Source organism: Sus scrofa, chromosome 8, assembly GCF_054392235.1.
Source record: "Sus scrofa isolate SSC_HxYL_T2T_F1_AM1 chromosome 8, Sscrofa_HxYL_maternal_Yorkshire_Landrace_v2.0, whole genome shotgun sequence".
NCBI classification, from domain to species: domain Eukaryota; kingdom Metazoa; phylum Chordata; class Mammalia; order Artiodactyla; family Suidae; genus Sus; species Sus scrofa.
Window position 1 is genome coordinate 19,463,571 of NC_139390.1, and position 27,080 is coordinate 19,490,650.

Below are 27,080 nucleotides of genomic sequence, written 5' to 3' on the forward strand. Positions count from 1 at the left end.
GCAATGAGCCATTGGCCGTGAGCTGCTCTTGCAAGGATTTAACCTTGGGCAGCTCCCTGCAGCTGATGGCAAAGCCCAGGGAAGGATGCGGCCGGGAACTGTCCAAAGCCTATGTTTCCAGCAGCTGGGGAATGGGTGTGCTTGCCACAAAGGGGATCTAGGAAGATCAAAGAGCCCTTGATCTGGCTTCTCAAACTTCTCTTGCTCATAAATAACCACCAATCTTGTCCAGGGCACTGTCCTGAGAGTTTTACATATGTTCTCCCGCTTAAGCCTCACAAAAAGCCCAAGAGGTGGATTTTATTGCCCCTAGTTTAGAACGCAGTAATCCGAGGCTCAGAGAGGTTAATCACTCACCCAAGATGACTGAGCTGGTAAGCTACCTATCAGAATTTGAATCTGGAGCTGTCTGACTCCAAAGTCTGGCTCTTTCTCAAGCAGGAAGGCCAGCCTTTGCACAAACAAGACCAATACACACAGCATAGGCAGGAGAAAGAGGCTGGGCCACAGACTTAACCCAGAACCGATATCAGTTCAGCCTCAGAACAGCCAAAACAACGGCTGATGCTGTGCAAACATCACAGGGGCAGGGCCCTGAGCTTGGGATTCTTGCAGAGGTGCCTCTGGCCACCTCTATATCCACAAATGTTAATGGTTGCTAGAAATAAGACCTCTCATAAAGGAACTTTTTTGCCGCCTTAAGGAGAATGCATGGACCTTAGGGCTTTGTATGATGACAACAGTACCTATGAGAAAGAAAAAAAAAGCCACTTTCCAGGAGTCAATGGTATAAAAATAATTTTTATTTACTACTGTAAATAAAGTAGTGCAAAGAGGAGTTTGAACCCACAATATTGCATTACTGATTTATTTATTACCTTAGCAACATACAGTGTAGATAGTCTGCTCATCCCCAATCTCTCTCTCTCTCTCACACACACACACACATACACACAGACACAGACACATACACACAGACACACACACACCCCTACACAGATGCAGGCAGGCATAAAGGGTGGGGAATGAGACTATGAGCTAAAGGCTTATTTCCTGCCTATTCCACGGCTGCCAGTCTATTCTAACGGGTGATTCATGGAGAAGACTACACTTAAATACTAAGAATTTTCTACATGTTATTTTACGGATTGCAATTGAAAAGTAAACGATTGCCAACAGCGTCATTAAATGATTCGGAAGCACTACGACCCTAGAAAAACTCAAGGAGAGAAATGTAAACCGATTTACAAAGCCATCGCCTTCCCTGTATTTCCAGCCATAACCTATTTGCTTCAAGATGCCTTAGAACTGCTAGGTCTTGGAAATCCAACTGAAATCTGTCCATGGGACTGCGAGGAGCAGGGCAGCGGCAAACACAAGTACCAAAATATTACCATGTTCTGTTCTTTAAGAAAAGGGAATGAACAAGGGATGGAGATTCTTAAAATACATTTCGGTGTGTAAGGATTCGGATGCACCTTATACACCCTATATGTCTACACCTTATACAGGGCAAACTCTGGCTTCCCCCACACACATTCATCAGCAGCAGACATCCTCCGTGACGCAGTGTACCTCCTGGCATGCCTGCGACCAGGAAGCTCCTTGTATTTATTTGATAACCTTTGGTATAACCACTGTCTGCTCTGGGTATTTCCTTGATTAAAAAAAAAAAAAAAAAAAGATAAAGACACCAAGTGCAAAATTCGCATCCAGTTGACAAGACATTTAAGGTGCCGAATGCCCTGGCCCCAGCTTTCCAATACCAGCGGTTGAAAGGCTTCTTTCTCATCAGGAAGGACCTGGAGGGCACAGTTCACCCACGTGGCTCTGGATTATTAGTGAGCGTGGGCTGGTCCTGAGCAGAGGCATCTGTAGCTGGAGTCACAGCTGGACTTGCAGTGGGGGCAGGAGGGTCTGAGGAAGACTGGGCTGGTGTTGGATGGGAACTGCTGGCTGCAGAGACACAGGCACAACAGGGGCTGAATATTCAAGACGGTGCATATAGGACACACCCCCATATCTCGACCCTAGCAAGCACGGTGGTCACGCTCAGTACAAATGATTGCTAGTTTGCTTTTACGCAGTGCTCTTAATCCAGCTCGGCAGCCCTTGAGTCTTAGACAACCTTCAGTAGGTGGGACCATTTTTAAAGGTTCCCAGAAATTCCTGTCGTGGCTCAGCGGCTAACAAGGCCAACTAGCATCCATGAGAAGTGGGTTTGATCCCTGGCCTGGCTCAATGGGTTAAGGATCTGGTGTTGCCATGAGCTGTGGTGTAGGTCGCAGACGTGACTTGGATCTCATATTGCTGTGGCTGTGCCGTAGGCTGGTGGCTACAGCTCCTACTGGACCCCTAGCCTGGGAACCTCCATATGCCTTGGGTGCAGCTCTAAAAAGACAACAAGATATAAAACAAGAAATAAATTAAAAAGGTTCCCAAATGTCCATCCTGAAATGTATGGACTTGCAGAAGATGCCACTACATATTGACAATCTGACTTCTAGATAAACCCTTCTGGAGGAGTTCTACCTACAAGAGGCTGTTCTAGGAAATTCAGGAATGGGCTTGAACGCCCTTGACCTCTTTGAATATGCAAAGGAATTCTCCAAAGAGCACCTTCTAGTATCTGTAGAAGACCTTATGACTCCAGAGATTGTTCTGAAAGAATAGGACAGTGGTCGCGGTGGTGGTGGTGATGGGAAGGCACCCAGGGGTTGAATAATAAATGAGGCTTCTAGGTCAAAGCCGTCACTTTGACAAGCGATCTGACCATGGCAGGGACCATGAGGCCCATTGATGGAGTACAAAATGATTTGCTGGAGTCAGGAGACCTGTTTTGGGCAAGTCTCATTTATCTACCAATAACAAGTGACTCTGGGGTAGATATCGAACAGCACACATCTCAGTCCTAAAATCAGGTCTCAGTTTCCTCATCTGTGAATTGGGGGGCTCAGATCAGGCAGTATCCAAGACTTTTTTGGGCCCTAAGATTTATCTTTCTGATGACTCTCTGCGAAAGTTAATGAAGTACGAAGGCGTGTATTTTTCCTTTTCCAGCTCAGGGAAATGTTTAAATCACCATGGTAACAAGATAAATCAGCAATCAGTTTTCTGATTAAAACAAAAAAGTGCCAATGAGTAAATGCAGAAGGAATGCCTAATTACTGTTGCCACCGCTTAAATCGTCTTGTTGGAGCAGAATAAAAATGCTCCATGTTTCAGCAGTAAGTTTGTTATTATCCATGTGAGAACTCTCGAATTTCCATCGGGGATTTGCAATCATGGACAAAACCCCCCACAGCCCATCATAATTTTAAAGTGGCCTCTTTGTCTCCACTCACCTGGAATCCGTGCTAATTTGATTACCGGACTAGAATCAAGGTAACCAGGAAAATCAGCAGGCTGCTTAAGAAATTACAGCATATATTCCAGAGCCAAAGAGAAGTGATTTTTTGGAGCCTTTGCTGCTTGGGGGACCATTTTCAGTACATTAGTGAGAATAAGCAAGAGCTGGCCCTGAGCTGGCAGACTGCAGCCCGGCTGCCTAATGTGGCTTGCTGCCTGTTTCTGTCTGGTTTGCCATCTAAGAACGGGTTTTTGCATTTTGACATGATTGATCAAAAATCAAGAGCAGAGTGTTATTTTGTGACATGTGAGAAACCTATGAGATTCAAGCCTTCAGGTCCACAGGCAAGTTTTATTGGAGATGAGCGGAATTGTTCCCTGTGTTTTCCAGAATCATCCATGGCTGCTTGTGCGCCATAATGACAGTTGAGTGGCTGTGACAGAGACGGCCCTCACAGCCCCAAATGTTTATTATCTGGCCCTTTCACAGAAAAACTTTGCCAACGTCTATTGTGAGCCAATGTAGGAAAAGTATCTGTGTGCCAGTTGACCAGATGGGAGCATAAAGGAAAGAAGAATAGGAGAGAAAATATTGGTTGAATCTGGAGATAACAGAATAGCTACAAAGGGTTTGCGGGGGAGTGGGGGGCAGGGTACAGAGGTGAGGGAGGAAAGTTCTGGAAATCATATGCTGTGAATCAGATCTAGCCTCTGGATCCAGAACGATCCAGTCCACGTACAAGATCCATGTCATTTCAACGTGTCTTATGCGTCAAGACACCTGGAGGGCATGAAGGGTAATGAGACAGGAGAAAAGTAAAATCTCACCATTAAATCACTCTGACTTTAAGGCTACTGCTTTTTTTCATGAGCGCCACTTGGTGACATTTTGCTGTAATTTTAGTAGAAACCTCATTAACTGGAAATGCGGAGGACAGGAGAAGAGTCGGAAAAGGTTTAATGAATCTTGTTCACATCATCTGACTCTTTGTCAAGACCACTAGCCTCACCACTTAGACGAAAAGGATGAGTAGGCTTAAATTATGAATGTTTTGAATAGGAAATCATGAATGTTTCCAACATGCCGGCACCGGTGCGAAAGGATGCTCCCGGTGCTGGGGTTGTCAGATCTTGCTCCTGGCTGTCTATTCTGTTTAGACATGATGGTCACACTAAGACTAGGAAGGCAGGACTCTCTCTTCAAAGTGGTTGTTTACATTTCTTCCCTCTATTCTTTTTGTCTTTTTAGGGCTGCACTTGTGGCATATGGAACTTTCCAGGCTGGGGGTCGAATCGGAGCTGCAGCTAGCTGCCAGCCTATGCCACAGCCACAGCAGCACAGGATCCGAGTTGTGTCTGTGACCTACACTGCAGCTCAAGGCAACACTGGATCCTTAACCCACTGAGCGGGGCCAGGGATCGAACCCGAGTCCTCATGGATACCGCTCAGGTTCTTAACCTGCTGAACCACAGTGGGAACTCTGTCCCTCTATTCTCTGCTTGATTTTCTGCCAGGTGGCCAGCTGGGCTCCACACTTTTTCGGTCTCAGGGGAGATTTGTGGCAGGACAGCAATGGAGATGGTTCTAGACATACTTTGGGATTTTTTTTTTTTTTTTTCCAAAAGCCCGAGTCCTTGAAGGCAGTTATGCTCAGTGTCCTTGACAGGCAGGGGGAGGGAAAGTGCCTGAGTGATGCAATGAGGCTGGGCAAGCAGGCTTTCAGAGTGTGGGGAACTGACTGAGCCTGGCTGCGGGGGTACCCACCGTGGAGCCCTCACCTTTTCCCTTTTGCAATCTGAGAAAGGAAAACCTGGATGAAAAAAAGGCTAGGTGCTCAGCTTTCGTAAAAGATGATGGGCCTCGTAGGTGCCCAGGAGCTGCGAAGCCGATGGACCTGAGAGAACAGGGTAGGTCTGGGGCAGTAGTGTATTCTGCTATCAGATGGCTGAGCTGCCCGTCTGAGCGGTTAGTGCTGCGCAAGACCTAGGGCCTTTGCACTTCCTGGGAGGCATCAGCGTCAAGAAAGGCTGAGCCCCCTGGTGGAATGCAAGCTAGGAATCAAAAACAAGTTTCCATCAAAGAAAAATGAAAGAGGTTTTTTTTGGATACAATATTTTTTGTGTACTTGTTTTGGTATGCTTGCTAGGCTCGTCAATGTCTTGTTTAGCTGTCTTTTAAAAAAGAGTTTTATGTCTTAGAAAAAGTCCAACAGCCTAGAAAAGCATGCTAGACTCTGGTAATAGTGTCTGCTACTTACTAAGGTAAACTAAGCGCTCGAAGTGTGGGTGCTACCTGCTGTCAGGATGCTTGAATTGCAGGTAAAATGCCCCAGAGAGCATCGTTCCTTAGGAGCTAAGAGCTAATCTTTCTTTTTTTCCCTCCTTTCCTCTTCTTTCCTCATTTCCTCTTCTTTTCTCTTTTCCTTCTTTCTTTCTTTCTTTCTCTCTCTTTCTTTCTTTCTTTCTTTCTTTCTTTCTTTCTTTCTTTCTTTCTTTCTTTCTTTCTTTCTTTCCTTCCTCCCTCCCTCCCTCCCTCCTTCCTTCCTTCCTTCTTTCTCTCTCTCTCTCTTTTGTCTTTATAACTGGCTTATTCTTTTCCCAGCTAAGATTTCTTGAGTTCTAAGTACTTTATATGTATTCTCTCAACTACACTACAGAGGCAGATATACTACTATTTCCACTATTTTAGAGAATGGGAAACTGAGGCACAGAGAGGGTCCCTCCCTCGGCCAAGGTCACACAGCTTGTGGCGGGCCAGAATCTTAGCAGCCTGTGCTGTTAGCTACTGTGCCGCATCACTGGCCTTCTGAACACAGGGCAATTTAATGTGGCAAATGTGCTGAAGTGTTGACTATATATCACAAAGTGTATAAACTCAAGAGGCAGAGGAAGGTAGCTGGAGCTGAACACAAAATGGATGGACAGCTCAATTTAAAGGTTCGACCATAAGTCATTCGTTTTTAAAACAACTGACTGGGGAAAAAATGCAAATCACAAAATGATAAAGATCCCTAGCTTACAGCACAAAGCAACCTGAAAGAGGTTTCTAACTCTTAAATCTGGTCTCTCTACGCTGGCAGTCGGCACCCAGGCTGCATTCCTGTGTCTGCATCACTGCACTAAGGCTGCTGCCAGCAGCAAAGACACCTGCCCCCTTTCCATGGGGAGGCTTATGGCACTGGCTCATCAGGGAGGTGCCAGTGGTAGAAACGTTGCCCTCGGTGGGCCCGACACAGTGCACCTCTCCTGCTTTTTTGTGCCTCAGTGGCCCCTGCCCCGTCACCCACTCATTGATGGAGCACCCTCTTATTTCAAAGTGACTGACTCATTTGTACTTATGTTGAGGACTTTAAAAAAATATGGAAATAATTTACGACATAATTTAAGTCAATGCTAGTCCTTACAGGGCTGGTAGGTGCCCCTGTGGGGGAACATTTTGGAACTATGTGGAGACTTTTTATTTTTTTATTTATTAAATTTGGGGGGAGCGCTTTTGGGGGCCACACCCTCAGCATATGGACGTTCTCAGACTAGAACGGGGTCTAACTGGAGCTACAGCTGCCGGGTCACAGCCAAGCCTCATCTTCGACCTACCCCACAGCTCACTGCAAAGCCGAATCCCCAATCCACTGAGTGAGACCAGGGATCAAACCCACATCCTCACGGATGCTAGTCGGATTCATTTCCACTGCAACACAACAGGAACTCCATGTAGAGACTTTTTAAAATTTCTAGGCTCTAAGCGTGGCCCACGGAGTGTCAGGTGGTCTAGGTGGACATAACCTGAAGCCTTGTAAGAAATGCTGGATCCCAGAGCCATCCCCAGACTGACTGACTGACTCAGAATATGCATTTAGGAGTTCCCTTGTGGCATGAGCAGGTTAAGGATCCGGTGTCATCACTGCAGTGGCTCGGGTTCTATCCCTGGCCCGGGAACTTCCACAGGGGGGAGTTTGGCCAGAAAACAAAACAAAACAAAAAGAATATGAATTTAATCAGATCCCTGGTTGATTCCTGTGCACATCAAAATAAGAAGCATAATGCTAGAATTTACATATTGAAATACTTATTATTTTATTATAATTGCTCTCTTTCTATTTCTTCTTTATATTGCTGGTAAGGCATTTTTGATTTGTTTGTTTTGGCTAAGCCACGGCATACGGAGCTCCCTGGCCAGGTATCAGATCCAAAAGCTGCAGCTTTTAACCTAGGCTGCAGCTGCAGCAATGCCAGATCCTTAGCCCACTGTGCTGGGCCAGGGATCGAAGCTGCATCCCTGTGCTCCAGAGATAACATCAATCCCGTTGCACCACAGAGGGAACTCCAAGGGCATTATTAAAAGAGAAAGTGTGGGAGTTCTGTTGTGGCTCAGTGGGTTAAGGACCTGATGTTGATTCTGTGAGGACGTGGATTCAGTCCCTGGCCTGGATCGGTGGGTTAAGATCTGGTGTTGCTGTGGCTGTGGTGTAGGCAACAGGTTTAGCCCCTCGCCTGGGAACTTCCATAAGCCATGGGTGCGGCCATAAAAAGAAAAAAAGTAAATGAAAGCATGTCTGCAAGTGTGTGCTTGCCATTCATTTCAGGGTACCGAAAATGGTTGAACAATGCATCTTCTGTAAGGGGACATGGGTCAGAGACAGATGGTAGCCACTGTTTTAAAGTATTGTGACAGTGAAAAAGTTTGCAATTCTGCTGCCCTTCATCTTTTCCTGCACTTTATTTTGCGGTTTCGGGCAGACCACTTCATTCCTTGAGCCTCAATTTATTTATCTGTAAGATGATGGGCACAGAATTAAAATTTTTTTTTGTCTTTTTGGGGCCGCACCCGTGGCATATGGAGGTTCCCAGACTAGGGGTCTAATCAGAGCTGTAGCTGCCAGCCTACACACAGCCACAGCAATGTGGGATCCGAGCCGCGTCTACAATCTATACCACAGCTCACGGCAATGCTGGATCCTTAACCCACTGAGCGAGCCCAGGGATCAAACTCACAACCTCATGGTTCCTAGTCGGATTCATTTCCACTGTGCCACGACGGGAACTCCAGAATTAAATTATTTTGAAGGTCCTATCCTGACATCGCCAATGTGTACCAAGAGTGGAAGAGGTACTTAGAGGAAGAAGTGAGTGAAAAAGTTTGAAAAAAAATGTGTGAAAGAGCAAAGGATACAGAGAAAGAGGAAAATATATCAAAAGGTGGGAGGGACGGGGAGATGGGAATGCGGAGGGATTGATAATGAAGCCGGAGAAAGGAAAAAACAAGACGACTTCTGATAAAAGCCATTCCACCAGCCCATGAATTTTCATGGCTACCAGCTGGCATAAAATCATAAAGACAATTTTCAGCTCCTCTAACGGAATTGCATTTGTAATAATCATAACAATATTTCTACAGAATAAAAATGACAAAGATAATTTGAAATGGAAAACACTGACAAGATGCAAAATAAATGTGCTATACCTGGCAACAAATTTAGGGACAGGACAGAATTTGCATGAGGAGAATTTATCAGCCAGCATAGCACAGGGCATCTAAGCTGGAAGGGCTTTTGATGGTTGCCTGTTAACTTCCTCAGGTAAATCAGGGGAAATGATTCTGTATTCACCTCTCGGAACAGAGGCTTCCGTTTCACCCTCCAACCTGTGCTGAAATGCGCTCCTTTTGCTTTTCATTATCCGCCACGCAAATAACAGCAGCTGTGCCAGTGCTCCAACGTCATGTCCAGTCCTTACAGACCCATTTGTAAGTGTCCCTACTGGTCTTGGTGAGTGATTCTGACCCTCTGCAGCCATTCAAGAGGGTGGGGAACTGGAAACCTCCACTGAGAGATGTTTGCAATTTTTTTTTCTTTTTTTTTGGTCTTTTTGCCATTTCTTGGGCCGCTGCCTTGGCATATGGAGGTTCCCAGGCTAGGGGTCCAATCGGCGCTGTAGCCACCGGCCTACACCATAGCCACAGCAACACGGGATCCGAGCCGCATCTGTGACCCACACCACAGCTCATGGAAACGCCGGATCCTTAACCCACTGAGCAAGGCCAGGGATTGAACCCGCAACCTCATGGTTCCTAGTCGGATTTGTTAACCACTGCGCCACAACGGGAACTCCAAGACGTTTGCAAATTTGTGCACCTACTAAGGGTGAGGTCATAAGAGCTTCCTCTGACTCAGCGTATGGTCTCGTAGGGAAGAGGAGACGCTTGACAGCTATCCTTATCCGAGAGGGTTTTAGCTGCCAAATAAATAGAACAGCTAACATTTAACTACCGTAGTTATTCTGGTGTATTATGTGCATTTTTTTCTCCCACTGAACCTTCTTAACATCTCTGAGAAACAGCTACTATTATAACCTCATTTTACTGATGAGAAATTGAGGGGTCGGGAAGGTGAAACAATTGGCCATAAGTTACATAGCTAATGAGTAGCTAAGCCTGGATGTTAGATCCAGCTGGAAAGGACCGGGGGTCCATCTCCTTAACTACTGCCTCACACTAGCTCAGAAGAGTAATGGTGCCTGGGAAGCCACACTAGACTAGATGCTGGCTTTACAGTCTTCCTGGCCCCTCCCTCCGAATCTAAATGGCTGAGTATTTTTATTCATTGCAAGTGCTTGTTTATCGTCCCACACATTCCTTGACTAGGATAAATAAAAAGACGTGGTGCTGGAGGGGGCCTCAGAACTGTGTTTCAAGGCACACAAGATGTAGTTTTGAGAGCAGGTGTATTTTCTTCTTTTTGAAGCTGTACCTGCGGCATATGGACGTTCCCAGGCTAGGGGGTCGAATCAGAGGTGCAGCTGCCAGCCTATGCCACAGCCACGGCAACTCAGGATCCGAGTGGCATCTGCAAACTCTGCCACAGATTGTGACAATGTGGGATCCTTGACCCACCGAATGAGGCCAGAGATCGAACCCATATCCTCAGGGACACCATATCGGGTTCTTAACCCACTGAGCCACAATGGGAACTCCTTTTTTTTTTTCCTTCTCTAGCAAGTGTATTTTCAATGGGAGCGGACATCTTTGTTGAGTTTTTTAAGCGTCTTATTTAAAAAAATACTTGCTTCCTTTGAAGAATATAATTGGAGCCTCCCATCAGCCAGAGATCATGATACAGCCCTAGGGGTGACCCCCACTCTGTGAACGACCCTTGTAAGGAAAGGAAATGGCATGGCCAAGGGCAGGAAGAGGGAGAGCATCATTTTTCTAGTAGGGAAAAGGAATCCTTTCGTTTTTTATATTGCCCTGGCTTGTTATAAATCTTTACCTGAGACAGACTGGACATACTGCACAGTCCAGGCGATCAATACAGACAGCAGGAAGGTTCCCAGAAAGTAGATCTGCAAACGTCCAAAGCACATGTCAGATGACCGATAAAAGGCAGGAACCACGAGGGCAGGGCTGCGGGGAGACGGTTCTTACCAGGGCGGAGTGCAGGACGGCGCCCCACATAAGCCGGAGGTTAAGGTAAAGCCAGGCCAGGGAGCAGGGGCTAAAGGACTCCTCGCTGCTGTGGCTCCAGCACCTGCACACAAGAAGCACAGGGCATCCAACACGCTGGCAGACCTTGGTAAGCATTACTTAACGACTGGTATTTGCAGACCCTCGAGCCCACGCCCTTTCGCTTTGGGTCCAACAAGCACATGGAAGATGAGAGAAAAAAAGAAGCAAGCCAGTTCTGAGAGGTTTGAGCCTCCCCAGAAATTCTAGGATCCTGGCAGAAATCTCAGAAAAAAAAAGTCAGTCCAATCCTTCATAAAAAGATAGGACAAGGAGGTCCTTGCAGCCTGGGGGCTGCTGAGCAACACTTTGGTCCAAAGTCCAGACACTGGAGAATTCCCATCTTGCAGAAAAGCATCATCTAATGGGACATTTTAACTTCAGATCAAGCACATTCTATATCCTAAGCCTCAGAATCTGAAAAGGGAATTAAGTTTGGGTCCAGCTGACTGTTCGCTAATGGAAACAAATCCTGAGCCCTTTAAAACCACCTACATGAGAAAACAAGCGGGAAGACCAACTCGAACCAAAAAGCAAACACCACCCACTTGGCTTCCCCGCTGCAGCTGCCCCAGGATTACAGAGACTCTGAACTCACCTTTCGTACAGTTCCTGGAGGATGGAGATGTTATTAGAATGGATGGTCGGGTCAATTTCTAAGAAATCCAAAATATGATGTGGGATTATAGCACCTTCCTCGATTAGCAGGGCCAGGTTAAAAAATCCCTGCAAACAAGCCACAAACCAAACTCCATATAAGAAAACTTGGACACGCACCCTTCAGCAGAATGTCAACTTTTACAACCTCGAGATTTTTGTTTTCCAGTCCCTAGAGCCAGATGGTTTTGTCATCCGTCACTGATGAATTGTTTCCCTAAATATATGCATCTGAGAAACTTATTTGCAGGAGAACCAGGAGGCTTTCAGAGAATGCTGTGTCCCATCTGCTCAGAAGCCAGTCAACCGGGGGCATCTGTCCTTTGCTGCTCATGCTTTCAAAACAGAACTCTCTGGAAAATGTGCCCTCGGATCATCTACAAACCGGAATACTGAGTCAAGGGTGACGTCCATCACAGACCATACGCTGGGTCACCATTCGCATGTCAGCAGTGTAGCTAATTACGGCTGGGGCGCTGCTCATGGCTGACCTTCCAAGTAGACAGGGTCTCTCTGCAGAGGATAATGCACCAGTGTCTGTCTCATCTTTCCTAGGCCAGGATGGAGAATGTGCTCTCTTGATGCCCCTTGGCACGCTGGCACACTTTGCTACCTTTTCTTTATTATACATCGTGTTCATGGCTCACAGGGGTAGGACCTGCCTTATTGGGCTGCGCAGGTCCAATAAATAACAGTTAAGAGCCTGACGGGTGAGGTGCTTCATCAAGGATGGAAACTATTCGAGCACCTGGAGGGGATGGACTGTCCATCATGAGCTGAGCTCGTGGCCAGACCCCAGGAAGAAACAAAACATGACACGTTGCTTATCGTTAGAGCTTTATAAATCCCCAGAGCATTTTGCCCATCAAAGAACTGAGTCATGCTTTAATGACTTATATCCTCCCTTCTTCCTTTCCTTTCTTTGGTTGATTCTGAGTAAAAATCACCATTCCCTACCCTGTAAACACCAGGCCTCTCACAAGCATGCTATGTAATGATCACCATAAAAATAACTGCAGCCAGCATTTCCTGAGCGTTTGCTGTATGTGAGGCATTGTTTTTTTTCTAGGGATTCATTTAATCCTCCTAACAACAAACTGAGATAGGCTCTATCATTGTCTACACTATTATTACGAGGCCCTGGGTTAAGGAATTTGCCCTAGGTCCCACAGCTGGAAAGGGGATTAAAATGCAGACAGGATTCAGTCTCAAATCTCAAGCTCCATCAAACTGCCAAATAACCTTTAAATTGATACAAGTGTTAGGTATCTTTAAATTTCACACACACACACACACACACACACACAAAATAGACTGTTTCTCTACTTCTGAAAAGATTGTACACTTAAAACCTGAGATATTAGAAGAAAAGAAGAATATGACTTTCTAAAAGTTTAAAGTCTCTGAACAATGGCAAAATAACAAGATTAAAATAAAGTGCGGGGTGAACTAGGGGAATGTTTGTATGCAAGGTAATAGCTTAAGGCTCATCATCTATGGGCCAAATGTGTAAAGAACAAATTATACTTTAAAAAAAAATCTGAACTCCAACAGATAAGCAGACAAAGAGAATTCATGTAAGAACATATGAGGAGTAAATTATCTTAGAGAAGAATATGTAGAAGTGCCAATCCCCAGTAGCCGCTAAATAAACGCAATTTAAAAAATATGGAAGCATTACCTTATCATCATTCAATTATCAAAATTAAATCATGAAAACATCCAGCACTGACAAGATTTCAGTTATCTTTTTATGCTTAAGCACTGCTTGGTGGTGTATTAATTGGGAAACAGTTTCAGAAAGCAAGTTGTTAATATACTATTACTACGTAGCCATAAAACCATTTAGACTGTTTGACTCAGTAATACTACCTCTCAGATTATAACAAAATGATTCAAACAAAAGCAAAAGATGGAAATACAAAAATGTTCACTGTGGCACTCACTGTAATTGCAGCACAATGGAAGATGACTTTCATGTCCTCCTTAATAGACTCTAAATACCACGAAGGCAAAATATTTCACTCTTGTGTCCCCACCACTAAGCAGTGGTTCCTTTCGAAGCTCAGCAGTAATGAACCCGACTAGTATCTATGAGGAGGCAGGTTCGATCCCTGGCCTCGCTCATTGGGTGATGGATCTGGAATTTCTATGAGCTGCAGTGTAGGCTGCAGACGTGCCTGGGATCTGGTCCCATGGCTGTGGTGTAGGCCGGCAGCTGTAGCTCTGATTTGACCCCTAGCCTGGGAACTTCCATTTGCCACTCTGCAGCCCTAAAGGAGAAAAAAATAATAATAATAAAAGACATGGCAGATGGCAGAACCTACATACACGTGCCAAGTCATTGGATACATCAGCAAATGAGAATAAATGTCCACCCATAAGATAAAACTTAGTAAACTGGAGCTCCCGCTGTGGCACAGTGGGTTAAGAGTTGGACTGCTGCAACTCAGGTTGCTGCAGAGCCAAGGGTTTAATCCTCAGCCCTGCATCCTGGGTTAAAGGATCCCGCATTGCTGAGGCTGTGGCTCGGAATCCATCTGTGGCCCGGGAATTTCCATGTATTGCTGGTGAGGCCCTTTCAAAAAAAAGGTTAATAAATTACAGTCTACCAACTCAACAGAATGAGGGCAGCAGTTAAGTCAAAGCTGCAAACACTAGGCGATAGAATGTACACGTTTGTATAGTATGTGAGAAGGGGCAGACTTTTCAAGCGGCCGGTGTGCTCTGGTTGCTGTTACAGTGATCCTCTTGCCTGTGGCCGGGACTGGAAAGGGATACCAAGACTCAAGGACTAAGGCCCCTGACATGGAATTGTGGGTGTGTTCTCCGATTTTTTTTTTCTCTTTACAAATTATTCTTTAATGTTTTTAATAACATTATCTTTCAAAAAAATTAAAATCAGAATTAAGAATTAGGTCCAGGCTGGATTCGGAGTAACAATTAATATCATCTAGGGGAGTTTGGCTCTCTAGCCAATCCTTTGAGGCACCAACTCTTATTTCCTTCTGGAAGAAATAGTAAGAGAATAGATCCTGTCCACTGAGCATGAGCAGTGCTGGGCTCCAAACATGTCACCTCATAACCTAGGAGGTTCACGAATGAGAAAACAAAGACTCAGGGACTGCGTGACTTGCCATGTATGTATTTCTATGAAGGTGACAGAGATGTGGGTAAAAAAAAAAAGTACCTCCTTAAAAAAAAAAAAAAAAGACCGAGTAGGCATAAGATTCCAACTTTTGTTCTGTGATCAGATCACAAATCACAATGCCACACTGAGAGAGGGGAACACAGCTATTCCAGCTGCCCTCGTGAAAGAGCCCTGAGAGCCTCACAGGGAAAGCCGACTGGCAGATGCAGAAGGAACGAGAGAAAGAGAAAAGGGTCGTTAGCACCCGGCAGCTGTGGCAAGATTTACCGAAGGAGACGAAAGTCAGGGGGCAGGAGTCTGGGGGGAAAGAGAATACTCACATCGCCACAAACGATCCCCCCAAGAAATCTACAAATCAGAAAGAAAAACCCAGCAGAAACCACCTTCGCCGAGGGACTGAGATCAACCTCACCAGTAACGCGACATCCTGACGTCACGAAGGCCTCATATGACACAGTGAGAAGGACGCATGGCATCCAGGCTCTTCTTACCCCAAAGGCAGAACCTCAATCCATTCATAAGAAAGCAAAAGTCAGCCCCCAAAATGAGGGACATTCTACAAAGTATCTGACAAGTATTCTTCAAAGGTATCCAGGTCATGAAAGACAAGCAAAGATAGAACCTGTTCCAGATCGAAAAAAGACTAAGGAAATAGGACAAATGAAATGCAATGCGGGACCTTGGGTGGGACCCTGAGACAGAAAAATAATCTTAGTGGAAAAACAAGTGAACTTCAAATAAAGTCTCAAGTATAGTTAATCCAACCAACATGGATTTCTTAGGTTTTTTTTTCTTCTTTTTTCTTTTTAGGGCTGCGCCCACGGCATATGGAGGTTCCCAGGCTAGGGGTTGAATTGGAGCTACAGTTGCCAGCCTACACCACAGCGTGTGACAAGGCTGGATCCTTAACCCACTGAGCAAGGCCAGGGATCGAACGCACGTCTTCATGGATGCTAGTCAGATTTGTTTCTGCTGAGCCACGATGGGAACTCCTGCTATGCAACTTTTCTATAACTCAAAAAACATTCCAAAAGAAAAGATCCTCCCCCACCAAAAAAAAAAAAAAAACAAAAAAAACAAAGGTCACCCAGAGGAAAGTCCTGTCGCCAAAGTATTGGCCCAACTATGCAAGTAAACTGCTTCTCATTTTGACCGTTTCTGATTTCTTGAGTTCCTACCTAGTGAGTGAGTTTGATGGAATCTGGTAGAAAGACTCCTGGGTTTGGCTCCAGAAGACCTAGGTTCAGGCTCTGGCTGCTTCACCTGTTTGGCACTGAGCAACTTACCACCTTGTCACAACCTTGGTATATAATCTCCACTATAAAATAGTCTCCATTCCCACGAGATTGCCATGAGAATGGCATGGCCAATACAGTACATGTTCAAGAAAGGTGCGCCATTCCGCTGAGAGTTGTCCGACAGGTGCTGGAGGGGCTCATGAACCTGGATGAGAAGTGACTTTGCAGAACTGACGCACACACAGACAGCTTGGGAGGACTCCCAACCACGCAAATGAGCATCACCAGCAGCTCCTTTTTGTTGCTGTTTACCTGGGAATCTCCATCCAGAGCTGCTTGGGCGTACATCTGCACAGACAGCTCCAGGTCTTGGGACTGGTTTTGGTGGCCGTAGTAGTAAAGGTCTCCCATTTTCAAATAGGCTGCAGGACAAGAAGCACAGGCTCGTGGGTGAAGTGGTCTTATTTCAGATCGACACTTTAAATGATCGGCCCATTGGCATCACTGCAAGGGAATTTGAATAGGGATCCATCTTTAGGGTTCCCTGATGTCAGAAGGGGGAAAAAAAGGTTTTTGCACTGGGTACCCCCATTTCTAGACATATTCTTTTCTTTTTCTTTTTTGGCCACCCCGTGGCATTTGGAGTTCCCCGGCCAAGGATCAGATCTGAGCTGTAGTTGTAACCTACACTGCAGCGGCAGCAACGCTTAACTTGGGCCGGGTATCGAACCCGAGTCTCAGTGCTCCCAAGACACCGCCAATCCCACTGTGTTACAGCGGGAACTCCTCTGGACATATTTTCTTGCTTGGCTGGGTAGCTCTCCTGATGGGTCTCTTGGTGAGAATCACAGTCTGCACCTCACAGTCCAACCAGCCAAGGTGGTTTGGGGCACCAAGATTTTGCTGCCTGGGTCTGAGGACTGACAGATAGGGTTTTTTTTTTTTTTTTTTTTTTTTTTTTTTTCACTCTGTTTAAGCTATATGTTTTATTTTCCCTCTGAGAAAAAAAGTTTTGTTCAAAAGTGTATGTATCATCATTCAACGTCCAATGAGCAAAATAGAATCCTCTTCAGGTACTTCAAAAGCAGGATTTTAAAACTGGGAACCAGTTACCAGGATGTTGGAAGGGTTGAAAGGGCAAATGGGGAACAGCAGGTGACCCAGAGATGAGCAATGCCAGAAGCTACTACGTTCCTAGGGCTGGGGGCCAACTGAGCTACAGAGGAGAGACCTCCAGGCAGGAGCTGGGGCCATGGAAATTGCAGCCATGGCCAGAGACACAGCCCAAAGCAGAGAGAGAAGGGGAGAAATACTTGGGCTTCTCACTTCTTCCCACCCTGCACTTTGCTGCCAGTGACTCCTATTGGCTGAAATTAATCAAATGCCTCAGCGCAAAGCGGTCTGGGAACTGTAGTTCCTGAGGGTCTGTTTCCTATCAGAGCAGAGCCAGGAAGACAGGGAATCTGTCTGAGGGCAAAAAGGCAGGTGACTGGCCCAGGGAGTCTCTCCAGAGTAGCTGTCTCTTTTGAATCCCTGCTGATTCCTTAGAAATGCCGGGTCCAAGCATTTGATGGACAGTGGAGGAAGAGAAGTACATTGCTTGGGGCTGAGAGCAGAGTTTAGGCAAGATCTTAATAGCTGAGATTTTTCACTCTCTTTCTTAATTGTTTAGAAATATCACACTTCACACAAAGCTGTTAGATGTTCCCTGTTACTAAAGATTAAAAGCCTCCAATGGTTCAATTTAGCACCCGTTTCTCTATACATACCAAATGAAGGAGCATCGATTTGAAAAACAGAGAAATTATAGTATCTCCAAACACAATTAACACCCAAGTATCTCTTGGCCAGGTCCTGAGGGGGCGAAGGGGGAGAGAAAGTTAACTCATTAATATTTCTGCCAAGTGGCTAATTTTGCCTCCATAAACCCCAATTCATTCTCCTTAACCTTAGAGCTTCTATCTGAGAAGAATACATTTACTTACTGGCCTCTCCTCACAGATGTGTGCTAAATTTGTCTGTGACACTTCAATTCCAGTTTCTGCTGCTAAAACATAATACAGCAAAGCTTCGTGCCTAAAAATAGATGATTAATAATAAACTTCACATAGTGGCTCTTACTAATATTCACAGAGGGCTTTACAGCCGCACATAAGAGGGCACAAAATAAGCATTTTTTTAAAACCACAAAATCATGAATTTTTTTTTTTTTAAATAAACACTGTTGTTAAAAATACTGCACTGATTTATTTTCTCTCTTAAAGGCTGAACTCACAGATAAGGTTGGGGAGCTGGTTGGTACAACAGCTACCTCTACTGGCCGAATGCTATGTCGAGGGCTGGCTGGGGAATAGTCTATTAGCTTTTGGTCCTTGAATCCTTCCATCCTCGCTTAGAGGAGATAAGTGGTATTAAGAAAAAGCGCTGCGCTTTCGAGTCCTGTTTTGTGAAAGGCTTTATGGGGCTTAGGATTCTGAACAAGCTTAATTAAAGCTGAGCTTTTGTGGTACATTAAAAGTTTGGCAAAGGAGAGGCAGTTTACAAGGGGCTTGATACCAATGGCCAAAAACACGTCTGAAAAAAATAACTGTTTGACACCACGGGTAATTGAATGATTGCAAAACAATGAGACCACTTTTCATCTGTTGAAAGACTGGCACCCAATTCATAATACAGATAATGGTAAGAGCTTGGAAGAAGCAGATAATATACTCCTATAACCACTGCTAGTGAGAAGCCAATTAATGCCACGCTTAAATGGGGAGGGTCTTAAGACTGTACATGCCACCTGGCCCAACAGTTTTTGCCTCATGAGGGATTATTCTACAGAAACAATCAGAAACATGTGCAAGGAGTCATGGCAACAGAGGTCGTGGTGGAGCTGTTTATGTGAATGAAAACAATTTTTTTAAAAAATCGAAAAATCGGTGACTAGTTAAATTAATGGGACAGCTCCTTTCAGGCCAGGCCATTTAAAATGATGTTGAGGAAGAGTATGCAAAAAAGTAGAGAAGTTCCCCTTATGGCGCAGTGGTCAATGAATCCGACTGGGAACCATGAAGTTGGGGGTTCGATCCCTGGCCTTGCTCAGTGGGTTAAGGATCCGGCGTTGCCGTGAGCTCTGGTGTAGGTTGCAGACGTGGCTCGGTTTGCATAGCTGTGGCTGTGGCGTGGGCCGGCGGCTATAGCTCTGATTAGACCCCTAGCCTGGGAACCTCCATATGCCATGGGAAGCGGCCCTAGAGAAGGCAAAAAAAAAAAAAAAAAAAAAAAAAAAAAAAACCCAAAAAGTAGAAAGATGTCTATGCAAAATTTTCCATGGGCTGAAAAACAAAGCAGGATCAAAAACAATGCAAAATTCCATTTCTGTAAAACAAAAATAAAATTGAATATACACGTGTACCCACATACACACATGTACAGGTACATATACGTAGAGAAAAAAACCCCAAACCCCCAAATGATCTACCAAAATGCTAACAGTACCCATCTCTAGGTGACGAGCATGCAAGTGATAATTATTTTTTTGGACTTATCTGATTTCCTCCATTTTCTTTGCGTTACTCATTTCATGAGTTGAAAATTTATCTTAACCATAAAGAGTTGTTTCTAAACCTTTTTTATTTTCTCATTTTCAGTAGCTGACATTAAGAACTCCTTCTTAATCTTAGCCCCATCTAGGAACTGGTTTAAGCCAGGGCTGGGGCAGGCTGGGCTGGGGGAATAAGGATGCAGATCTGAAGGCATCTTTTCTACACGGTCAAAGCAGCTGCTGGCAGCCTATCCCCTGGGGACAGACAGAGGTGACGGGGGAGGTCAGATCAGGACAGGCAGACCTGCAATCAGACCTGCGGCGGGTCACGGCCATGTGGCTGCTGAGTGTGCTGATTCTCCGCCTCTGAGATACTCAAGGAGGCCGACCAATTAGTCATGACTCACGCTAAAGAGACGAGCTGGCTAAGCAGCGTCCCCAGCACAGACAAGCCAGATGACAAGTCCGCAACTGCAACAACGCAAGAGACCCCCAGGCATTTTCTCACACAGCCTGCAAGAATCATGCTTGGTGACAAGAATCCTCAGAGCACACCCCAGATGGAGGACGTGTGGGGCGGGCTTTGCAGGACGTCTCCACTGTTCTGTGGTAAAGTCCGGTTCCAAAGGCATGATCATTTCAAGCTTCTTTGGAGACACGTGGGTTTGCACCTGTGCCTCAGTTTCCCCCAAAGACGGATGAAGGAATGAGATGATTCCAAGGTCAAATATCAGGCCAGCAGCTTCTGCTGCCGGAACTGGATGGAATGGGGCTCCTGTGACTGCAAAGTAACAGGGCAAGTTTGTCCTCAAGAGCAGTTGGACAGACTGTTAGAATTGGGAGGGGGTGTGTCAAGGTTGACACTTCCTGTAAGAATAGAGTGACTATGATAAAGCTTTTCTTTCTTTCTTTTTTATTTTATTTTTTTCCAGCTGCGCCCATGGTACTTGGAAGTTTCTGGGCTAGGGATCAAACCCACATCACAGCAGCGACCCGAGGGGGATTCTTAACCTGCTGTGCCACAAGAGAAATCCCAAGAACAGATTCACTACGAGAAAGTTTATCAAGACAATACCTTGCCTCTAAAGCTACTTGGGTGACAGGGGAGGGAAGAGAAACACGTTTTTAAGGAAGATTTCCATGGTCCGATTATTGCGTAAGCCGAGAGGAAATGTCACAGAATTCTCAAGCGTTTCCTTTGAGGAGGCACTGAAATCACCCGGCAGAGGTCTAAACGCATGGATATCAATAGAAGCGCTGCACAGAGCGCCACCTCTGGCTTCCATCTTGCAGAAGCCACGAGCAGAGGTCGTGGACCCCAGACCTACCACCAGCCGTGTTCCTCCATGGAAGGGTGATCTCTAGGCAGGGGGTCAGAACGCTGAAGACCAGACTTTCTCAGCTTATTAAAACTTCGGACACACGACAGACACCCTTGCAGAAACCCCACGTGCATTCAGCTTCCCCGCTTTGCTCTCACTTCATTGTGTCTCAGCTGAAAGTGTCTGTAAGTATTAACTACAGGTATTTCTAGCCCTGTATTCCCAGGACACACATTTACTCAGCATTTGCTCCGTGCAGGAAGCCCAAAGATAAACCACAACACTCTACGGTCCTTCTGCGAATGTCCTCAAGGTTTAGGAAGCCGACCAGGGCATCCAGCTCTATTTCCAATGCTCTAAAGTGCCCTGGGCCATCGTTCTGATGGGCGTGGGTGCGGAGAGAAGGGGGTTCAGAGTCAAGAACGTTTGCTACCCGCTCACTTCTGACCCAGCCCATCCATTTACAGAACATTTATAATGCTGCATTGTAATCACCCACCCTTTGGCTGTTTGCTGTGAATCGTGAATTTGAGTATCTCTGAGCGGTTTCTCAAACAATTCTATTTTTTTTTTCTGTGCTCTTTCCCATCAATGCCTGAAGCAGCTCAAACTGGAAAGATTAAAAAAAAAAAGATCTGGGGGTCTCAGTGGAATTTAGGAACCCTGCTCTCTGGCAAAAAGATGAATCTCTTTCCAGTGGAATTCTGCCTGCCTGCTTGTCTTGCCTCAAGCTTCCCAGAATCTGGCTCACCTTCTGGGTTAAGTGTTTGGGGTATATTTTAAGACAGAGGACAATAACACACAGCCCACGGATAAGACACACAGAGAGGTGAGGCGGAGAGAAATGAAACATGACAGGCGGCCTCTCCTTAGCCGACTTCTCCTGGTGTCCAAGGACAGCCTGAGGCACGACAACATCTCCCATGTAATGCCTCTACAGCAAAAAGCCCTTTTCTCAACCACGCTCCTCTTTTAAACTATCCCATATAAATCTTGGAACAACCCAGAAAAGCACAAGCTCATCAAACTGACACATGTAATTTGAAAATAACGTCCAGAATAAATTCACTCACGGAAAATGAAAAAAGGGGAGGGCCCTGGGACACTGACGGCTGATTTAGTTCTGTTCCAGCAAGAGAGATGGTACCCCCAAAACACCACGCTGTGGTCTGGGGAGGCCAACGCTCATATAGTTCCTATTTAACTCCTGAGGCTCTTGGAGGCTCGGAGAGAAGGATGTGAGCAAGCATTTTGTCTTAAAGATATTTTGGCAAAGATAATCCCATCGTAATGGGTACTGGGTGTTTCTTCCTGTTAACAGGAAACGCTCTCAAGTCCAGGTTAAGACATATCTTTAAGGATACTTAGCATCAGCCTCAAGACTGGCAAAGACATGGAGACACAGAAATGTATAGGTGGTTGACAGGCGTGTGACTTCATAAAACACTTTGGAAAACAGTTGGCATTATCTTGTAGACTTGAACTTATGGCCAGGCTGTGACCCCACTCCTAAGCTTATATTTTAGAGAAACTCTTCGTGTATGTGCCGGGATAGACATAAAAATATGTTCATGGCCATGCTGTTCTTAAAAACAGCTTAAAAAAAAAAAAAAGGGAAACTGCCCAAACGTGTTAATATGAGACTTGGTAAGCAAATCGTGGTATAGGACAGCAACAAAAATGAATGACCTACAGGCACATGTATCAAAAGATATGAATCTCAGAAACATCAGGTTAAGTAAAGAAGAAAAAAGAAGAGTTGAAGAATTATATAGAATATGATTCTAATGATATGAAGCTCAGAAACAAGTCAAATGTATTGCTTAGGAATATATCCATATAAGCAAAACTATAAAGCAAGCCTGAGGCAGAGCAACAACAGGACCCAGGATGAGGGTTTGTTCTCGTTCTGGGGGAGGGGGTAGGAGGTGGGTTCAGTCTGGGAGGGAAACGAGGGGGGCTATGACAGCTCTTTTTCTTAAGTGGGGTGGCGGGGTTACAGGTGTTCATTTTATTGCTATGCTTTGGGATTTACATGCATGTCACCATTACTGTGGGATAAAAGAGAAGACAACTTGCCTGGCTCAAGCCACAGCTCCACCTCAGAAGCTCAGCTCCTTGAACCTGGATTCTGAACTCGCTCCCCCTTTCAGGCCCTCCCTTTGCTTTGCCATCATTCACAGGTGTTTGGTAAAGCATCTCAGAACCCAGCTCTGTCACGTCACTGTCCTCTCCCCCAACTACTGATGGCTCCCACTGCTTCACAAATTAAGGAAAAAGTACATGACCCGCTATTCAAAATTCCACAAGGCAGCACCTCGTTGGCCTTGTCATGTATCACTCCCTTGTACAAATTTTACCCTCAAGGCAAAATTTGGGTGACTTGAAATTTTCTAGGCACACCCAGAATTTGTCATTGTCTTTGCTTTCGTTCCTGTGATTCCCTTCAGCAGAAGTGCTGTTCTCTGCGTGAGTAAATGGAAATTCCACCCACCCCCTCAAGGTCATATCATCTGACCTCCATTACAGAGGTTGACCTAAGTCCCCCAAAGCAGGTGGCACTTTTTCTTCCTCCAAATCCCCGATGCTCTTTCTATCCTGCTCAGGGCTTCTGAGTTACAGTTGTTCTGTCTCTTTTCCTTACTTCATTCTCTCAGTAGTTTTTTGCTTTTTTTTTTTTTTTTTTTTTTTTGTCTTTTTGCCATTTCTTGGGCCACTTCTGTGGCATATGGAGGTTCCCAGGGTAGGGGTCGAATTGGAGCTGCAGCTGCTGGCCTACCACAGCCACAGCAACGCCGGATCCTGAACCCACTGAGCAAGGCCAGGGATCGAACCTGCAACCTCATGGTTCCTAGTCAGATTCGTCAACCACTGCGCCACAACGGGAACTCCCTCTCAGTAGTTTTTGGGTACATACCTTCCAGGTGCCCCTGGGTGCTAGGCACTGGGATACATGTTGGAGGGCAAGCAAGTAAAGAGCAATCAGGACCCAGGCAAGGACAAAAGGGAGGAGGGGCTGGGCAGGATTTCTGGGTTGAGGGAACAGCAAGTGCAAAGGCCCAGGGGTCAGAGAGAGTATGGGCATCTGAGAAACTACAGTTTAGCACGAGAAAGAGATGAGGTGGCAGATGTCCCCTAGCCCTTCCTGTGGCATCCTAGGCAGCTACAGCAGGGCACCCTGCATTTAAGGTAAGATCTCAGATACTCAATAAGATCTGCTAAACTGAACCCAAACTCCCCAACAGTGTAGAAAACACATAACTCCCCCCGCCCCAAATCAACTGTGAAATGGCTGAATATTCTAAAAAGGACAGCAGGCCACCAAAACCTTAATTCCTCTGACCTTTACAGCAAATGTTCCTGCTCTTTTTGCTGTGGCATGCGGTGGGCTTGATGTGGGATCTCAGTTCCCAGACCAGGGATTCAACCTGGGCCGCAGCAGTGAAAATGCTGCGTCCTAACCCCCAGACCACCAGGGAAAGCCCGTTCACAGCAAACTCCTTGAAGTGCTTCATGACGTTCAGTTCAAAAGTAGGCAAGAAAGCTAAGCTATTAGCAGATACTCTCATTATGGGAAAAAGTGTTAGGCTGTGTGTGTGTGTGTGTGTGTGTGTGTGTGTGTGTTGGGGAGTATTTACAGATGTGCTGTCCCTTTTGGAAAAACCCCACATATAAACACTTTGCTATCTGAATGCTTACTTTCCCCCTAGACGTTGTGGGGCGTAGAGGGTGGGAAATTTGGAGAGTGAGAAGCAGAAATGAGCAAAAGTCAGATTTGGGAGTTTTCTGAATTGAAGTTCACTTGGGAAACAAGATACAATAGCCCCTAAATTGGAAGGTATAACAACTGGAAAAATGATCATATCTTTAAAAAATGTTCTGATTATGCAGACTGAGGCCACAGATAATAAACTTTCACAGGATGATAATAATAATAAGCATTTTTCCTCAGTGCTTTTTTTTTCCCACCAGGCTCATTTTCCCTGCATTCTCTCATTTGAGATTCTCATTCACTGAGGTGCTATCTGTTGATTACATGGGCACCCATGGACCAAAGAAGAACATGGTATTCTTTTGGGCTTCTATTTTCCTTTTTAATTAAGGTTCAGATCAGGGTATGATAGATGATGTGTCTGGTCTAACGTCCCTGAGGCAGTGGCCCAGCGGGCTGTGTGCTGATTTACATATCCTTTTTCGGTATTACAGAAATACCTGGATCCTTTCGGCTATAAAGGAGCCAGGAAAATGTGGCCCAAGGAAAAGTAAGACGGAGTGCGAGGTCCAACAGAAGAAACCAGGAAGATGGACTCAGGTGGAGTTTGGAGAAGTGTGCCCTTATTTGCAAAATCAAGGAACTGCAAATGGGAGGCGTTTACAGGTGCTTATGGGTGGTGTCTCATTCCATCCAGCACAGGTGAGATTTGAAAGGGGGAGCCTGTTGGGCTGTGACACTGAGGCCTGGTGGGTGACTTCCAGCAATCCTGGGCTCCTGGTCATGGAAGAGACAGTAAAATATTGATGAGGAGGAGTTCCCTAGAGGCTCAGTGGGGTGAGGATCTGGCATGATCACTGTCGTGGCTTGGGTTGCTGCTGTGTGCAGATTCGATCCCTGGCCTGGGAACTTCCACATGCCATAGGTGTGACCAAAAAAAAAAAAAACCTGATGGAAAGATGTCGCCTGAACCTGCAATATATGGCTCTCACGCCTTCCCACGAACAAGGTGGAAATCTTAGCCTTTCTGCGGCCTGCCGGTGAGAGGCAGAGGGTCACCTAGGATCCCCCGTGCTGTCCCAGACTCTGAACCCGGGAAGAGTGAGCCTCAAGGAAGAGAAGTCAACGTATTCCCGTGTCTCTCAACTTGATGAATGTGGACGCTCCCCCTTGAGAACTAATTTTTGTGTATAATTAAACATGGAAATGCTATGTTTTCCAATCAACAGCCAATCAGTCAGTGATACTCTGAATATCATTACTGAGAGGCTGTGATTTCCCTGCAAATTGCTTTTGTGGTTGCATTTTAAGACTCCATCTCTGAAGACTACACCAACAGATTGAAAGGTAAGGGCTGAGACAGTTCAGCCTAACTTACCAAGAGCCCTCCAGGTAGGCGTTGAGGCCTTTGCGAATGACGTGGCCCAAGTAGCCGTTTTTCTCTGCCACGTGCTTTGCCCATCTGAAAAGGAAACAGCAGAGAAAATATCCAAACTGTGGCAAATTAAATAATTGCTTTTTACTTCATGTGATTTCAATCAATCCCGTTGGGGGAATATTTTGCTTGTTAGAATTTTTATGGAGCAACAAACCAGAACTGAATATTAAGAAGGTAAAGAAAGATACATTTTGAGAGCCTTGCATTCAATTCCCTTTCTTTCTTTCTTTTTGTCTTTTTAGGGCCGCACCCACAGCATATGGAGGTTCCCAGGCTAGGGCTTAAATAGGAGCTACAGTTGCGGGCCACAGCCACAGCCACAGCAAGGAGGGATCCGAGCCACATCTGCGACCTACACCACAGTTCACGGCAACACTGGATCCTTAATCCACTGAGCAAGGCCAGGAATTGAACCCGCAACCTCATGGTTCCTAATCGGATTCATTAACCACTGTGCCACGATGGGAACTCTAAGAAATACAATAATTAAAAAAAAAATACTTGATTAACATGAAGGAAGGGCAAGAAAAAAGAATTAAAGTACAAAGAATAGATGGGACAAATAGAGAATGAGTGGAGTAAAATGGTAGATTTAAAACTAAATACAGCCATGTTTACATTAAATGTAAATGAACTTTAAATATACCAATTGGAAACCAAAATTGTAAGACTGCATGAAAAATACACAAAGACCCAATTACAGGCTGCTTACAAGAGACACGCATGAAAATTAAAGGACAGAGAAAAATTGAAAGGAAAAGGATGGAGAAAGACAGCACATGCAACTGTCATAAAAAAAGGCAAGTTTAAGTAAACCAACTTCAGAAAAAGCAGACTTTAAGGCAAGGACCATCAACAGAGATAAAGAGGACACATTGGAAATGATAAAAACGTCATGAACGAGGTAAAGCAACTCTCTGCCTGTACGATCCATTATATACTCAAGATGTATACTGCAAAATGGGCAGACTTGAAAAACCTAGATAAGCATACATCCACAATATGACACTTTTTAATTTCTAATTTTTTGCTTCTTTTAGGGCCGCACCAGAGGCGGATGGAGGTTCCCAGGCTAGGGGTTCAACTGGCGATACAGCTGCCAGCCTGCACCACAGCCACAGCAACGCCACATCTGAGCTGTGTCTGCAACCTACACCACAGCTCACGGCAAAGCGGGATCCTTA

General features: G+C 45.4%; 1 protein-coding gene across 9 annotated transcripts in view; it reads right to left on the reverse strand.

The window, feature by feature from the left end:
* Nucleotides 1-781: 781 nt before the first annotated feature.
* SEL1L3 (SEL1L family member 3) overlaps nucleotides 782-27,080 on the reverse strand; it is a 116,546-nt gene continuing 90,247 nt past the window's right edge. For 6 of the 9 annotated variants that reach the window (XM_084971667.1, XM_084971669.1, XM_084971668.1 and 3 more), the window contains 8 exons: nucleotides 25,837-25,920; nucleotides 17,878-17,968; nucleotides 17,662-17,746; nucleotides 16,205-16,314; nucleotides 11,445-11,572; nucleotides 10,769-10,871; nucleotides 10,614-10,686; nucleotides 782-1,956 (listed from right to left, as the gene is read on the reverse strand). In XM_084971667.1, coding sequence (XP_084827793.1) covers nucleotides 1,817-1,956; nucleotides 10,614-10,686; nucleotides 10,769-10,871; nucleotides 11,445-11,572; nucleotides 16,205-16,314; nucleotides 17,662-17,746; nucleotides 17,878-17,968; nucleotides 25,837-25,920 — 814 coding nt within the window. In that variant the 3' untranslated portion in view covers nucleotides 782-1,816. Of the gene's footprint in view, nucleotides 1,957-10,613; nucleotides 10,687-10,768; nucleotides 10,872-11,444; nucleotides 11,573-13,236; nucleotides 13,618-15,594; nucleotides 16,315-17,661; nucleotides 17,747-17,877; nucleotides 17,969-25,836; nucleotides 25,921-27,080 lie in introns of those variants that run through there. The other 3 variants (XM_084971670.1, XM_084971664.1, XR_014812264.1) reach the window with 2 other exon arrangements.